The sequence below is a fragment of the Passer montanus genome, unplaced genomic scaffold (assembly GCF_014805655.1).
Source record: "Passer montanus isolate IOZ18808 unplaced genomic scaffold, ASM1480565v1 scaffold27, whole genome shotgun sequence".
NCBI classification, from domain to species: domain Eukaryota; kingdom Metazoa; phylum Chordata; class Aves; order Passeriformes; family Passeridae; genus Passer; species Passer montanus.
In genome coordinates, this window is record NW_024367372.1 from 1705498 (window position 1) to 1720759 (window position 15262).

Here is a 15262-nt window from a genome sequence, read left to right on the forward strand (position 1 = left end):
GGTAGAGCTCTGTTCTGCCTCCAAACTCAACAGCATCTGCAGAGTTACAGGGAAAAAAAGAAGAGGGTAACTATCAAAATAATTCACAAGTTAGCAATCCTCCCTTCCAGGCTGCTTGTCAAAGTATTGTTCATGAGGAGCTGATAGACACTGGAATAAACAGCATGTGGAGAGAGAAGTGATGCATTAGAGCTCTCACCAGTCCCCTGACTGCAGCTACTACTGAGAAATCTGCCAGGAAATATTAGATGTGAAGTGGCTATGCAATGGGAGAGGAAAAATTATTAGGAACTGCCAAAACCCCTCAGCTGATGAAGACAAAAAGCTGGAGGAGATATTTAAGACCTAGAAAAGCTTTTTAAGTACAAATCTTCTGCTGATAAAAGGTCGCTGCAGACTGAGGATAGAAAACACAGGTAGCAACTAACTGTCCTGATAATTATTGCTGGTCCCACAGAAGCAGTTCTGGGATTCACTCAGATCTCAGGAGGATCCAGGTAGTGCAGATGTTTTCTAAAGAATGGAAATCAGAGAAGCCCAGAATGGTTTGGGTTGGAAGAGACCTTAAAAATCAACTCATTCCAAGCCCCTGCCATGGGCAGGGACACCTTCCATGTGAGCAGGTGGCTCCAAGTTCCACCCAGTCTGGCCTTGAACACTTCCAGAGGTGTGACAGAAATGCAAATCCTCATGTCACAACTGTCTCAAACATCCCAGTGTTGCCCTTTCCATGCCTGAGGACTGCACGTGCAGGGAGAAGGAACAAAAGGAATTTTTTGGGTTTCCCAAGCCTGATGAAGGCTCAGTAAACTCAGCATGAATTTATAATGTCATTGATCTCCAAAATTCTGTGGGAGAAACACAAAGACTCCTCACTTTGGACATCAGACTCTGCTGATGGATTCATTTAGTCTTAAAATTTTGTCTACATATGGTATTTTTACTCTTTTAAATCATTCCCATTATGAGATGGGGCAATTAAGGCAGGGCCTCTCCAGCTCAGCTGCAGCAGCACCCACACAAAGGTGCCTTTATGTTGGTGTTGCACATTCCCAGGAATTTATGGAACCCAACCAGTGTCAGGCCCTTTTCACAGCTATATCCACACTGCACTACAAGCTCTTGTCTCTCTACACACATTGCTCACACAGAGTGAGTAACAGCAACACAGAGACAATTTGCAGAGCTGCCCCAAGTGACTCTGAAGTGTCCAGCAGACACTTTCTGGCCCCCTCTGTGGTTTTGGGGGCTGTTGTGGCAGATCCTGCAAAATCCTGGGACGCTCAGGTTTGCACTTGCATCCTTGTGTGCTATCAGAAATGGCAGTAATATCAAAGTTATCCAGAAATCAACCCCTAATCCAGATTTTCTCTTTTTTCCTGCCCAGCATATTCCAGCAAGGCAAAACCAAGCCCTTCTAACAGCTCAGTTCAGAGGACTTCTGCTGCAGCAGATGGAATTCAGCTATCCCTGGCATTAATTACATCAGCTACACACACACAGGACACCAGGGACAGCCTCTGCAGGGGCTGCACTGACAGGGGCCAGTCCTTGTTTACTCTGGATGTGAGGACAGCTGAGCAAGTGGTGCCTGGAGCCTGCAGAGACCTCCAGTGACAGATGGCAGCCCCAGACCTCCCTCACCTGGCAGAGGTCACCTGCAGACCTGGCAGAGTTTCCTCAGGGCACAGAGAGCCCCAGCAATGTGCAAATCAGCAGGAGAAGCTCACCCAATTCCCGTCTGCTTTTACCATACTTGAAGTTTGATGTTAGCATGTAAATGAGGTGTTTAAATCAGATTCACACAGAAGCTCATCTTAAAGCTGAACAAAACATGTACCTGGGCAGCCTGTGGACAGTCTCACCACCCTTGCAGTGAAGAAATTTTCCCTGATATCCAATCTAAACTTCCCCTGCTGCAACTTGAGGCTGTTTCTTCTTGTCCTGTTTCTTGGGAGAAGAACCAACCCTTACCTGGCTGCACCCTCCTGTCAGGAAGTTGAGCAGCAGCCACCTGAGCTGATGTGGATTTTCCCTACAACCATTTCCCCCTCTACTTAGGAGGCAGATAAGGAGGAATGAAGATCCTAACACAGCAACTTTCCGTACAGAAGGAAGATGCCCACGTCACAGTCCATTGGCACTTGGAAAGACACCTTGGGACATCCCTAAATAGCACCACTTTGTCTGATCAAACCATTTGGAAGTCTCTGCTCTGATTAGGGTTGATGAATCAAAGGAAACCAACTTCTCCTGCAGCAAAAAACATTATGAATCTGAAACACCCCAGTGCTGCTTGAAAGAACCAAGCCCTGTTGCCAGAAGTCTTCCAGTGTTCCTTATGTCACCAAATCTGTAAACATCATCTATAATGAGCAGAAAAGGAATGTTTTATCACCTCTGTTACAACAGGGTGACAGAGCAGAACAGCCTCTGTCAATACACAGTGGTTTTGTGGGTCATAAGAAGGTTTTATTTCTCTCTTAGAGCCTTGAATCCCTGCTTTAAGACAATCAAGAGACATGCTGGGCAGCTTTAGAGCTGCTCCTTTTCCTTCTCACCTGATCTGTATTTTGGCATGGCTTCTCAGAAGAAGGGCAAATGTAATGAGGCAGCTACTGTACTTTTTATAACTCTCATCAGGTCTTTCATTTGGGCCAGCAACGAAGCTTGTTAGAGCAGAGAAAACAACTAAGCATCTCTGGAAAATGCTATTAAAAGAGCAAGTAACAAATGAAAAGCTGGGACAGACTTAATGGTAAATACATGGCCTGGCAGCTCAGCACAGCTACATCCTGCTTGCCATTATTATTTAATACTGGCATCGATTGAAAGATGAGGCAGACCAGGCAACTCTCTGTGGGGTTACTTGAATACCATTTCATGTGAGATTAAATAGGCCCACAGGTTTGGATCATGCTGTTTGATGGGAGATTTTAATTAATTGATTAAATATTGGTGACTACTGCGGTCCAGCAGTAAACAACACCTCCTTCATCATCTCCATGGGCCAACAAGTGCCTGCTAATTATCAGTGGCCAGCTCCAGGCTGGAACCATCACAGCATTAACCTGCTCCTCTGGAATAACAAGCTGCCCAGCCACTGTCCCACATGCTGTGTGAGCTGTTGGTGTGGAAGCAGCTGCTGCCATGGATCAGGCACAGCTCCATCCCCACAGACACCTCAGGGTGTCATTCTTGGTTGATACACAGTGCAAAAAACAGCCTGGTTTGCCCAGAAGTTTATTCCCAAGTTGTCCCTGGCCAGGATGGTCATTTAGGCAGAGCAGATAAATTATCTTACAACCAGCCTGCTGATCACTGGCTGGAAATCTGTGGCTACAGGCATCAATTCCCCACTTCTGTCTGTCCTTACAACTAACCATTACTCTTCACAATAGCACCACCTAAATCTTTTCCTCAGAGGTAATTGCCAGGAGTTCAGAAACAGGGTCACAGCAAACAATCAAAAAAAGAGAAGGATGGAAAGGTGAACTTGGAATACCTTTGAGTGTGGGAAGATTCCTTTCCCTGGTTTGGAGATGGGCAGCACCTTGTGTGTACCCTGGAGCTGCAGGAGAGCAGAGCTGAGGATCGCAGAGCATGGCTCTCCCTGCCTGAGCCTGAGCAGCTGTCCTGGAACTGGATGTGGAGAAAAGCTGCAAGGCAACAAAAGGGAGGACAGAAAGCAGCTACTCCCCATTTCTACAGGGTCTAAGGAGCATTTTCCCTTATAGTAGCAGATGTGAGACTTAGCCTGTTTGTCTTTAGGAGAATTTGTCTCTCTTTAAAGAAACAAACCACTTCCTTTTCTCAACAGCCATTTTTATTGCTTTTGACAACACACCACTGGAGTGAAAGGAAATAAATTTCTGCTATTTAGCTTTTTCTTTTGTTAGAGCAGGTACATTTCCCGGGACTGGTGATGAGGGTAACTGGTTAACTTGTTACTGGTCATCCAAGCTGACCATGCAAGTGAAAAGGAGTTGGAAATCCCTGAAAGCACCACAAAGCTGCCACCACTCTGGAGAGTGATTAACCAACATTTGCATGGAGAACAAGTTCTCACAGGCACTGCCAACAAGACTGAAAGTCTGTGTCTCAAGATGTCATCGCAGGGGCTCAGGCTTGAAAGTGTCAGCAACATGCAGTTCAAGAATAATCAACAGAAACCTTTCCAAAGGGCTTTGGCTGAAGTCCCTCACACACAAATCCTTCAAACCAGCCAGAATCAGTGTCCTGAGCCCCACCTTCAACCCCCAGCTCCTGCCACAGCCCAACCTTCAGGTACAAAATAAACACACACGGGGTTAACGATGAAGAATATTTACTTTCCTTCATATGGTACATTCTGTAAAGTGCTAAGTTCCTAAATTATACCGAGTTAAAATGATATACGGCTCTAGTATTTTAAACACAATAAATATAGAATGAGCCTTGGGCAACTGCACTTGCAAGTTTTATTCTTTTTTTAGTAGACAGCCTAAATTTAGTAGTCAAAATAGCCTCCAACAGTGCTCCAAGAAAATCTAGGAAGCAGTTATAAATAAAATCACATCCTTCAGAGCTATCCTACGCACTTCTCCTGTCCACATTGCACGGGTAAGCAGCACTCCTGTGAGCATATGGAGCGAGGAAAAATAAGGAAGCTGAAAATTACCCAACAAAAAAATGCAAAATCCTACAAGTTAACGCTACATATCCTCCCATAAATAGTCTGGCTTCCACATTTAATCTTAGTGCACATAACCCAGCTCTTTTATTTTTAACTCCCGTTAAAAAACTCTTCCAGGAAGAACATCTTGCAAGACACGGGTCGATTCATCCTCATCTTGCTCCTTTTTGCTGCAAAGTGGAAAAGACTCCTGCACGAACTGCCTGCACATGGGGCACTGCTGGAAATACCTGATGCAGCCATCACACAGGCATGTGTGTCTGCAGGGCAGGAGGACCCAGTTCACGGGGCCATTCTGGCACACCACACAGTCTTTGCTGTTTTCTTCCTGCAATTCTGGTTCCTCTCCAGCCAGCCCAGCCTTTTCCAGCAGCCCTCTGTCAGTGCTGCTCTCACCAGGGAAGGTATCACTGGAGGAGGGTGCAGGACTGTTTGCAGACATGAAGAGTTGCTAAAATACACATAAACACAAATATTTAGGAGTGAACAAACTCTTCCTCAGTCTCTGCACACGCACGGGAGCAATGGAAGTTCCACTGGATCCCTTCACTGGGTCAAACAGTGCCAGACTCTGTGTGGCTCCTGGCAGCTGCCTGGCCTCCAGTTAAAGGCATTTCAGAAACATGAAATTACATAAAACAGGGGGAAAATATTAAAGATAAGTCCTCAGACCTTGGTTGCATCAAATTAATGTCATGCATGAAATTTAACAGAAGTGCTCAGGTTTTGAGCAGTTCGGGTTTGTTTCTGGTCCATCAGTCTCTGTGCCTAGAGGGATCCTCTATCTCTTCCTACCAAAATTATATCCACCATGCTGTCAAATCTGCTTCACTCAACCCATTCTGCTCTTGCTCATATTCCAATCCCCTACTCCTTTTTTTTTGTCTTATTTTATGTGAAGCGCAAATTCTTCTGGGTATGATTCCTAAGCATAGTGCAAGAAGAAGGAATTTTTAAAAAGTAAGTTTCTTCTGAGGCTTTCCTGATTAAAAGGGAATTTTTAAGAAAGGAAATAACAATTCTGGAAAGAGGAAGCATTCAACAGTGAATTTTTTTTCCACTGCTTTACTAAGTGGACACTAGGCCTCCTAGATTAGAAGCAGTTAATTTCTCTGGGAAACCTTGACTCTTTTAATGGAAAATATTTCTGTACAGTAAGTTCCTGTGGCACTACTTAACTGATAAAATAATTTAAACTACCATCCAGTTCTTTGCATGACAATAGAAGTCTTGTACTAATTTAGGCTCCTGAAAGCCTACACAAGCTAAAGTTAACGCTGTCATACACATGAAACCAGACTCCGTGCATGGCTTACCTTCAGGTCATGGTATTGACCTTGAGCTAGGAGGAGATACTGATACAAAATTCGGCAGGAAAGTCTGTAGCTTTCATCAGGAACATGAATTACAGCTACCATTGCAATCTACAAAGAGAAAAAAAATTCTATGTTTAATAACCTTATCACTCAGGCTGAGAGAACTGGGGGCGTTCACCCCAGAGAAGAGAAGGTTCCAGGGAAACCTTAGAGCCCCCTCCAGTGCCTAAAAGGGGTCCAGAAGAGCTGGAGAGGGACTTGGGACAAGGGATGGAGGGACAGGACACAGGGAATGGCTTCCCACTGACAGAGGGCAGGGTTTGATGGGATTTTGGGAAGGAATTCCTGATGTGAGGGTAGTGAGGCCCTGGCACAGGGTGCCCAGAGAAGCTGTGGCTGTCCCTGGATCCCTGGAAGTGTCCAAGGTGGGGTTGGACAGGGCTTGGAGCAACCTGGGATAGTGGAAGGTGTCCCTGCCATGGCAGGGGGTGGAATATGATCTTTAAGGTCCCTTCCAACCCATATTATTCCCTGATTTTCTGATTTGTTTTGCTACAGCTCCTGACCTGCTTAATTCCTTAGACAATCAGGAATTCAACGATGTTGGCTTCAAGCACTGATCAAATAAATAAAAAAATACTATAAACAGGATGTGACACAGGAGAGCCCTTGGTGCTCCTTCAGCTTTTCACCCTGTTTCCCCATGGAGCTCTTCTGTAGTCAGTTTATAGCAGAGACCTGCTCTGGCTGCTCCCACCTCATGGAATAACACCCCAAACTGCAAAGGCACCTGAGCAGTCTTCTCCACTTTCTACCCCTTCCCTCAGAAACACACAGACTGCAGTTTTTAGACTCTAAAGATCACTAAGAAGTGATTGGCTTGTAATCCAAGCAGGCAAAAGACAAATTTCACTGGAAAGGATTCTGAACCCCCACGGGCTGACTTCAGATAATTCCTCTGGAAATGCAAGCACTCCAAGCTTGCATGCTGTGCCTAATAACCCCCACCCTGCCCAAATTACGTAATAGCCTCTAAAAAGCTGGGAAAAAAGAAAGTGAAATTCAATATTATTGTAGTTCCCAGAAGCTGTCAAAAGAGAAATGAAATATAGAAGCTGTTTTGCTTTAAAAAGAAATTTAAAGGCAAATTAGACTTGCACTTCAAAATCCACACATGGCTAATTAAATACAGAGTTCAAATGTGTATGTACCTACACATATGGATTTATAAGAACTGATTTCACTATTCCCTGGCAAATGGGTCTTTTTTTTCTAAATCACAGTGCCTGAGATCTAAGCTTCCACTTTAGCCATGACAGTCTTCCAGTAATTTCTGTATGTTTTATATATGGTCATGCTAATTTTATGGATCTAGAGGAAAATGATGGCACAAAACCAAGTAGGGATGATCTTGCCACAAAACCAGTTTGGATAAAAATCAGACGACCTCCCCCAGGAAAGAATCACTGAAACACCATCCACAGTGATGGACACCCACACAGACCCCCCAGATATAATTCAAAATGGTAATATCACACTGGCAAAGATCCATTTCCACATTCCATTTCTATTTTACAAGTTTGTTTCAATAAACCAGACGCAATTTTGACATTTGTCTGGCAAGGAGTTCAGGTGGAGTTACTCCCGACTGGCTTTACAGATGTGTTCCTTTCCCCCAAAACCAGGGGAAAAATACCTCCATCATTCTCCTTCCACACTTTTCTTCTATGTTAAGGATCAAAAGAGAGGCATTACAAATTCATGCCCATGCTAATGTCAAATACATTCAAATATTACACTTAGGGTCTCTATAAAAATGTATTAAAACATTAAAACATCTCGAGTGGGGACAGGAGGGAGGAAGGCAGTCCTAAAGTCAAGGGACAAGAAGCCAAGGACAGCCATCACCTGGAAAGGGGACAGATTTCTTAGGCACTGGTGTGATTACAGCTTGCAGATGAATGGATGGAAAAGTGTTCAGTGGATTTAGGCAATTTGCTTCCAAGTTCAGTTGTGCTACTGTTCAAGGAGCTGCTGCAAGCAGATTATCAATCCAATGAAAAGATGGGAGATAAAAGTGTGTCTCAAATCATTCAGAGTTCACCAATTTAGAGCTTATAAAGGGTATTGAACAGCATGTGGCAAGGCTGAAACTGCTTTAATAGCAAGAGATTAGGAGGAGACCCTTTTTGAGGAGCTGAGTATCTTCTATCAGCCTCAAGCCAGACTTTCACCCCTTCCTGTAAGTGCCCTGGAGTTGGCTCCTGTGAGACACAACCATGACACAGACCTGGAGCAGAAAGGTAATTTTTAGGTTTCTAATAGCCAAGTCAGCAATCAGCTCCATATCTGTGCCAGACACTTATTCAAAAAATCCCTCCTGCCTTGCCAACAGAACTCAAGAATCTGTGTAAGTGCAAGAGCTCCACCACATGCCTGTGTGATCTCAGAAATCAGAGTAACAGGTTGTTAAAGTGCCCCAACCCTCACTCCTCTGACCACAGGGACACTGGCAGGCAGAAGCCTTGGGGAAATCACAACCATCTTTTAAATGCTGTAGTGAATAAGTAAAGAGTAAGCAATCTTTCTCCATTGCCTCTTCAAAGACTGAGGATTGGAAGTTAAAGCTTTGCACTGCTTTATTTTAGAAAATAAGAAAGTGAGGGACCAAATTCTAGGGAACAGGAAAGTGAATCTGCTTTATTCAAGCCTTTCTCCTGAAACATTCAGGCCTTAAACACAGTGACCCTGAAGTATACTCTGATATTACTTACAATATCATATATTTCTCTGTCTTCTTCATCTGCTAACGTCAGCAGTGCTACCAAGGGATAGCGAGCTCTAGGCACGGGGCCAAAATCCACAACTTGAGCATCTTCTGGTAACTGACAATATTTCTCTGCCTTGTCTTTTTTTTTAATGCTTTGCCTGTGTCAAGGAAAACAATCAGTAGCTGCAATTGCAGACAAACATGACGTTTGCATAACGAATATTTCTCATCAAGTTTGTTCATAAATGAGTTATGCCAAAATCTGCAGCGCGTTTACCATCCTCAATGTTCCCCGTGCCAAAAAAACAACATATTTTGTCAAAACAATTCAAAAAAAGGATACAAGTACTGTTGTTTGTAGAGGTATTCGTTGTAGAGAGCATCCTCTAATGCCTGAGGAGTCTTTATTCTGAAGCAGTAGACGTGTTTCTGCAGTGCCTCGTGGAGCTTCTGGACATTGCAGCCCCAGTAGCAGGTAAGGACACAGTCCTCCAGGCAGTCAGGTGTCAGCGTTACACCCCCTTGGAGAAAGAGGAGAGGGATTTCATTAACCCACCACGTGCAGGAATCCTGCAATTGCTCAGTCTAGATGCTTGAAGAGCTACAAGCAGAAAACAACTTCAGTGTCACAGATTTTTATCATAGAACCATAAAATCATAGAATGGTTTGGGTTGGAAGGGACCTTGAAGATCACCCTGTTCCACCCCCTGCCATGGCAGGGAGACCTTCCACTGTCCCAGGCTGCTCCAAGCCCTGTCCAACCTGACCTTGAATAATTCCAGGGATCCAGGGGCAGCCACAGCTTCTCTGGGCACCCTATGGCAGGGCCTTACCACCCTCACAGACAGGAATTCCCTCCCAATCTCCCATCCATCAGTGGGAGCCATTCCCTGTGTCCTGTCCCTCCATTCCTTGTCCCAAGTCCCTCTCTGTGCAATCTGTGCTGGGTTTTTAAATAAATGGGGTGAGAGATCTTTCTCCTTTTTAGTGCCTTTATTAAAAAGAATCAGCTCAGGTGGGGAGAAGCTGACAGGTCGTGCCCACGCTGCCGTTGCTCCCAGGAGTGGCACAGAGGAGGAGGAGGATGGTGCAGCTGTGTCCGCTGGTCTGCAGGCAGAGGTGGGGCTTTGGTCCTCAAGAAGTGTAGGAAATTCCCACCTTTTTCGGTCTAACATTCCAGGTCCTCTTTCTAGTTAAGACCTTTTCAGGTTAGGGTGAGAAGTAAAAGGATCTTAGCAGATATGGATTAAGTTTCTCGTCCTTAGACGTCACTTAGGTCTCTTAATTCCATGTCGGCTCGTTGTTTTTAGGATTTTTTTCCTGAAACTTACAGGTGAAATGCATTCTCTCATCTGCATATTAGCTCTGATGTCACTCCCCTTCCCCTGCTGCCTGCGGGTCTGGTATCACCCCTGGCAAGCATTAGAGGGGACAATGGCTAATCACCAACCATTAACAGGTAATTAAAGGAGAGCTCTTAACAGTAGGTGGCTGCAACATGCAGGTAACTTTCAATTTAACAGCAATTGGTTCAACTTTTTTTAACTTTGCAACCTTAAAAAAAATTGATAACTTTTTTATTCATAACAGGTTTCACTACCCTCACAGGGAAGGATTTCTTCCCACTATTCCAACTATCCCTGCCCTCTGGCAGTGGGAAGCCAGTCCTCCTTGTCCTGTCCCTCCAGGCCCTTCTAAAAGTCTCTTCTTCTAGGCTCCCTTCAGGTACTGAAAGGCTGCAATTAGGCCACCCCTAAAATGCTAAACATTATAAAATAACAAAAATTATTTATCATTATAAACAAATCTTCTGACTATTTAGATTCAGCTTAGTATTTATGTAAGTCAGTGGGGATGAGGAGGTGGGTGAGAGGAGATAAAATGGCTGATTAAGCTCACAAAAATACCACAAAAATACCACCACGGTAAATTTTAACTTCTGGTAACACTTTACACACTCATTGGCAGATCCAAGAGCACAACCTTTGCCCAAAGTCCATTCCCTCCTGAGATAATGGCAGTAATTAGATCACTCATCTACAAAACTCTCTGTGGTCTCAAAGAATAAGGCTCTTGATCATGCAGAGGGAGGAGAAAAAGGGCATCTATGCTCTCCATTGTGTTTTCAAAAACCTGTTAACTTCTAAACGCTTCCTGCAAAAACAGGAGGAGGAGTGCTCCAAGCTCCTGAAAAATCCCAGTTACCTGAATTGTGGGATTTGTTTCGTTGGGGGGGTTATGTTGAGGGAGGGGGGAAATCTGCTACAGCCCCTCCTCGTGCATTGGAAGGCCCCACGTCCGTGTGGGTGGAAGATGCTCAGCCTTGCTCACTGCTCCCCAGTGATGCAGAAGGCCATGAATTCCTCTTCCTCTGTGGGTGATTTCAGGAATGACAGGGGTGGCTTGAACTCTGATCCAAACAGATACTTACATTCAGCTTCAATTGGGGAACAGATAGAAAAAGAGAGTGATGACTTATTTATCTATTTATTAAAAATAGTGCACTTCCAAACACTGCTGAAGATCTGGGCTTAGATTTAAGTGGGTGGCACATGTTCCATAATGAATTCTGTACAATTCTACAAATCCATGAAATTTATAGAAACGCCCACAGTGATTGGTAATTTGCAAATGTTTTAGTTACTTAAAGATCTGTAATAGCAGGAAGTGTTCCATTAATGAGAATTAAACTGTACCTCCACATCCAAACATTTCACTTTTAAAAACACCACGTTTATAAACTGTGTAAAAGCTTATTTCTGTTGGAATGGAAGTGTATTTCTGAGGAATTATGATAGAGAAAAAGGATGAGAGCAAAAACTACGATCTTTAAGGTCCCTTCCAACCCAAACCATGCTATGATTCTAGGCAGAAAATGGAAAGTACCAAGTTCAGGAATGCAAATTGACAAAACCCACGTAAGAAATTCACTGACTTGTTACTGAAGCTGCAGCAGAATTAGGGATCTCCAGCCCAAAAGGATTCTTCACTTGTCTCATCCGTTTTTTCAATACCCTTGTGCTGGATTCTGTCTCTTCCGAGTTCCTCAGAATAACAGGAACACCCAAACCAAACCTAGGAGACACAAAACAAGAAGAACGAGTGAGTTCAGTGTTAGTGTTGAAACATTTGATTTTTTTTTTGTTTTGTTTTGTCAGCTCTAAATAGCAAGCAGCAGAACAAACAGAGGTAGCTTGGCTTTCCAGAATATCTGCTAGGATGCATGGATAATGTATCCTGCCATTTCGACTTCAGCTTTTTGTCAGAAGGCAGGAGTCTGCCCAGTGATGCAATCTTTAAGGGGGGAATATTTTGCTCTGAGTTTCCACAAAGGGAATAAAACTAATGAGAGTTGTCAGTGCCCTCTAGTGGTAAAGGCTTAGGCCAGAATTTCCTCCCATCTGAGTCCTGCAGAACCGAGCACCATTCCAGCCTCCTCCCGTGAGCAGCGACACTTTGCACTAGCCCAGGTTGCTTCCAGCCCCATCCAACGTGGCCTTGAACAATTCCAGGGATGGGGCAGCCACAGCTTCTCTGGGCAATCTGTACCATGGCCTCATCTCCATCACAGACAAGAATTCCTTCCCAATATCCAACCTCAAGCTGCTCTCTGTCCGTTGAAAGCCATTCCTCTCATGGAAACATTTCTATTTGTTCAGTGGCATCATCAAAGGCTTGTGGCCATGCTTGGTTTGAGCACACAGAGTCAGTTCTCTCTGCTACAAGGGAAAACACCCACAGTGACATGCCAGGGGCTGTGGGGGAATATCCCAGTTAAAGATCTCACAAAGAAACCAGAGGCAGCAGCTGTTTCCCTTCTTCAATACCCAAACCTTAACAGAGCCCATCTCCACAGCCCTGTTTTATACCACAATCTGCCTGATTGTGGCGGAAAATCCCTGTTCCTTGGAAATTTTCTTCACTGGATGAAAGCAACAGGATTATCCTCATGAAAAGTGACAAGATAAAAGAGCCTCTGATACAGTTTTAGCAGCAGTTGAAGGCACGGAGGCCTTTCTGTTCCTCAGTCAGGTGTGGTTTTCTGTAAATTTTAAGTGTAGGAAGTATAGGAAGGATGAATAAAGATATAGTCTTTATTTTATGATCTAACAGTCCAGATCATTAGCTGGTAGAGGAGAACATTAATTTCTTCAAAGCAGTGCTACCTTAGAAAAATCAGGAATTTCCAAGGGTTTAGTTAATGAATGTTTCTGCCAAGCCAGACTTCCACCATGTGCTGAGCCTTCAGCTCCACCTAACAGGAGCATTCCCTCCAGCTAAAAACACATTGCCCAGGAAATCAGGTGATCTAAATTCCACTTCACCTCGTGCCCAGGGCACCCGTGGGACTGGCTCTGGAAGCTGCCTGTGCATTAACATACTTGGACGGTGAGCAGAGCCACAGGTATGCAGAGCTGCCCACAGGAACAGTCGCTGCTCCCATCACTCCAAGGCTGACAAATCAGAACATGAACATTCCTGAACAGCTGGTGCTTTTCAGGCTGACTGACACCACCACAAACACATCATTAAAGAAATTAATGCTGAAAATTATGGGGGAGCCCAAATGCCACTGCAGCAATAGATCAGGTATTCTGTGCTCCAGTGACAACATTTGCATTTACAGTGCTCCGTGTGGCAAATGAAGGATTTGAGTTGTTTTCCTGAGCAACTTCAGGAGCACCTGAGCTGTAACTGCAGCTACAGGCACAGGAAAATCCCTTGGAGGCTCCTGGACATGGCCATGGCACAGGAGAATTCTGAGGCAGCAGCAAATACCCCTAAGCAGCTGCCTGCACATTCACCTGTTTGTATGTGCTGGGCTCCTGGCTACAGCTCCTCCTTGAATAACAGGCCCTTAATACTCCAGTTTGAATTAAAAAATGCATGTATTTCCATAAATTGCAGTAACACCTAGTGCTGGTGCAACTGGAATCTCTGATCCTGAAAAAAAAAAGCCTCTGGACAGTCCTCTGTACAGCCTGTACCCAAAAGACACCAGAACTCATCTATTTCAGACCTTTTTGAGCAGGGGATTGCCAGAATTTACTACAAGTAGATAAATAATGATTAAATTGGCAAAAGCATCAGTGGATAGGGATAGACATGATGAAGATTCATCTAAATATTGGTTCAGTATCATAATTTTTTAAAAGATACCTTTATCACCAGCACTTTGTAGATATTAATGGGGAACCAATGAGAGGAAGTTCAACAACTCCAATTTTAGTTTCACCACAAGCCATACAAGTGTGGTGCAGCCACAGTTTCTACCTGAAAGATTCTGATTGCCAATCAGTTCTCTGCTCTTGGCAAGTACCAGTATTTACATTTACAGCCACTCCTGAGGGTTAGGGACATTCAAGGAGCTGCTTCTGAAAAAGGCAAGAGTGGAGTTTTTGCGTCATGCTCTCAAGCACAAGAAGCCCTTTCACTCACCACCTCGAGACACTTCAGGAGATCAGGTCACAGATTCACAGAATTGTTTAGGTTGGCAAAGACCCTGGTTGCACCCAGGGAGCTGTGCAGAGCACGAGGTCCCCCGAGCCTCCTTTTCTCCAGGCTGAGCCCCTTTCCCAGTCCCTCAGCCCCTCCAGACCCTCCCCAGCTCTGCTCCCTCGACACACACACACATAGCTCACTACATACAAACGCATTGTTTGCCAATATTATGAATGACATTACAACAACCACTAAGAAAACACTTCGGTATTACTAAAAGAGAAACGAGCTTAACAGAAATACGTATTTCTTTTCAAAATTATTTTTTATTGCTCGTTTAGAAGCCTAGGAGTGTTCGGGTTGGAAGGGACAGTTTCAAGCCCCTACTGTGGGCCTGGCCTTGCTCCCCCTCAGCACAGCCCAGGCCCCCACGGCCGAGCCCCACCGGCCCCCGAGCACTGACCAGCCGAGGACGAGCGCGCTGGTGACGAGGAAGCAGACGGACACCAGGGCGATGTAAAACAGCGGCGAATACTCGTACAGCGTAACGAGGAACACGGCTGCCATCGAGCTGGCCGCGCCGCCCTCAGCCTGCGACTGAAGCCGCTGCCCTCAGCGTGCCAGGGACGGGGTGGAGCCATGGCGGCACCGAGTGAGGCCGCTGCCCTCAGCCCGCCAGGGACGGGGGGGAGCCATGGCGGCACCGACTGAAGCCGCTGCCCTCAGCGTGCCAGGGACGGGGTGGAGCCATGGCGGCACCGACTGAAGCCGCTGCCCTCAGCGTGCCCGGGACGGGGTGGAGCCATGGCGGCACCGAGTGAAGCCGCTGCCCTCACCGTGCCAGGGACGGGGTGGAGCCATGGCGGCACCGAGTGAAGCCGCTGCCCTCAGCGTGCCAGGGACGGGGTGGAGCCATGGCGGCACCGAGTGAAGGCGCTGCCCTCAGCGTGCCCGGGACAGGGTGGAGCCATGGCGGCACCGAGTGAAGCCGCTGCCCTCAGTCCACCAGGGACGGGGTAGAGCCATGGCGGCACCGAGTGAAGGCGCTGCCCTCAGCC

General features: G+C 45.5%; 1 protein-coding gene and 1 long non-coding RNA gene across 2 annotated transcripts; both read right to left on the reverse strand.

The window, feature by feature from the left end:
• Positions 1–4310: 4310 nt before the first annotated feature.
• On the reverse strand, positions 4311–14853 carry CGRRF1 (cell growth regulator with ring finger domain 1). Its single transcript, XM_039712849.1, has 6 exons — positions 14668–14853; positions 11698–11837; positions 9105–9282; positions 8766–8913; positions 5992–6099; positions 4311–5126 (listed from the first exon to the last, which is right to left on the reverse strand). Exons 1-6 carry the CDS (start codon positions 14769–14771, stop codon positions 4776–4778), a joined length of 1029 nt encoding a protein of 342 aa, XP_039568783.1. The 5' UTR covers positions 14772–14853; the 3' UTR covers positions 4311–4775.
• Positions 9741–11674, reverse strand: LOC120503837. Its single transcript, XR_005627855.1, has 2 exons — positions 10968–11674; positions 9741–9962 (listed from the first exon to the last, which is right to left on the reverse strand). It is a non-coding gene; the product is annotated as an uncharacterized LOC120503837 (long non-coding RNA).
• Positions 14854–15262: the final 409 nt, after the last annotated feature.

Excerpts from the sequence above, each read along its gene's own strand:
- CGRRF1 (XM_039712849.1), bottom strand. The coding sequence starts at position 14,771 with ATGGCAGCCGTGTTCCTCGTTACGCTGTACGAGTATTCGCCGCTGTTT. Across the intron at positions 11,838-14,667 it reads AGCGCGCTCGTCCTCGGCTG|GTTTGGTTTGGGTGTTCCTG; the intron begins GTCAGTGCTCGG and ends TGTGTCTCCTAG. Across the intron at positions 9,283-11,697 it reads TGCTGCAGCTTCAGTAACAA|GGGGTGTAACGCTGACACCT; the intron begins GTCAGTGAATTT and ends TCTTTCTCCAAG.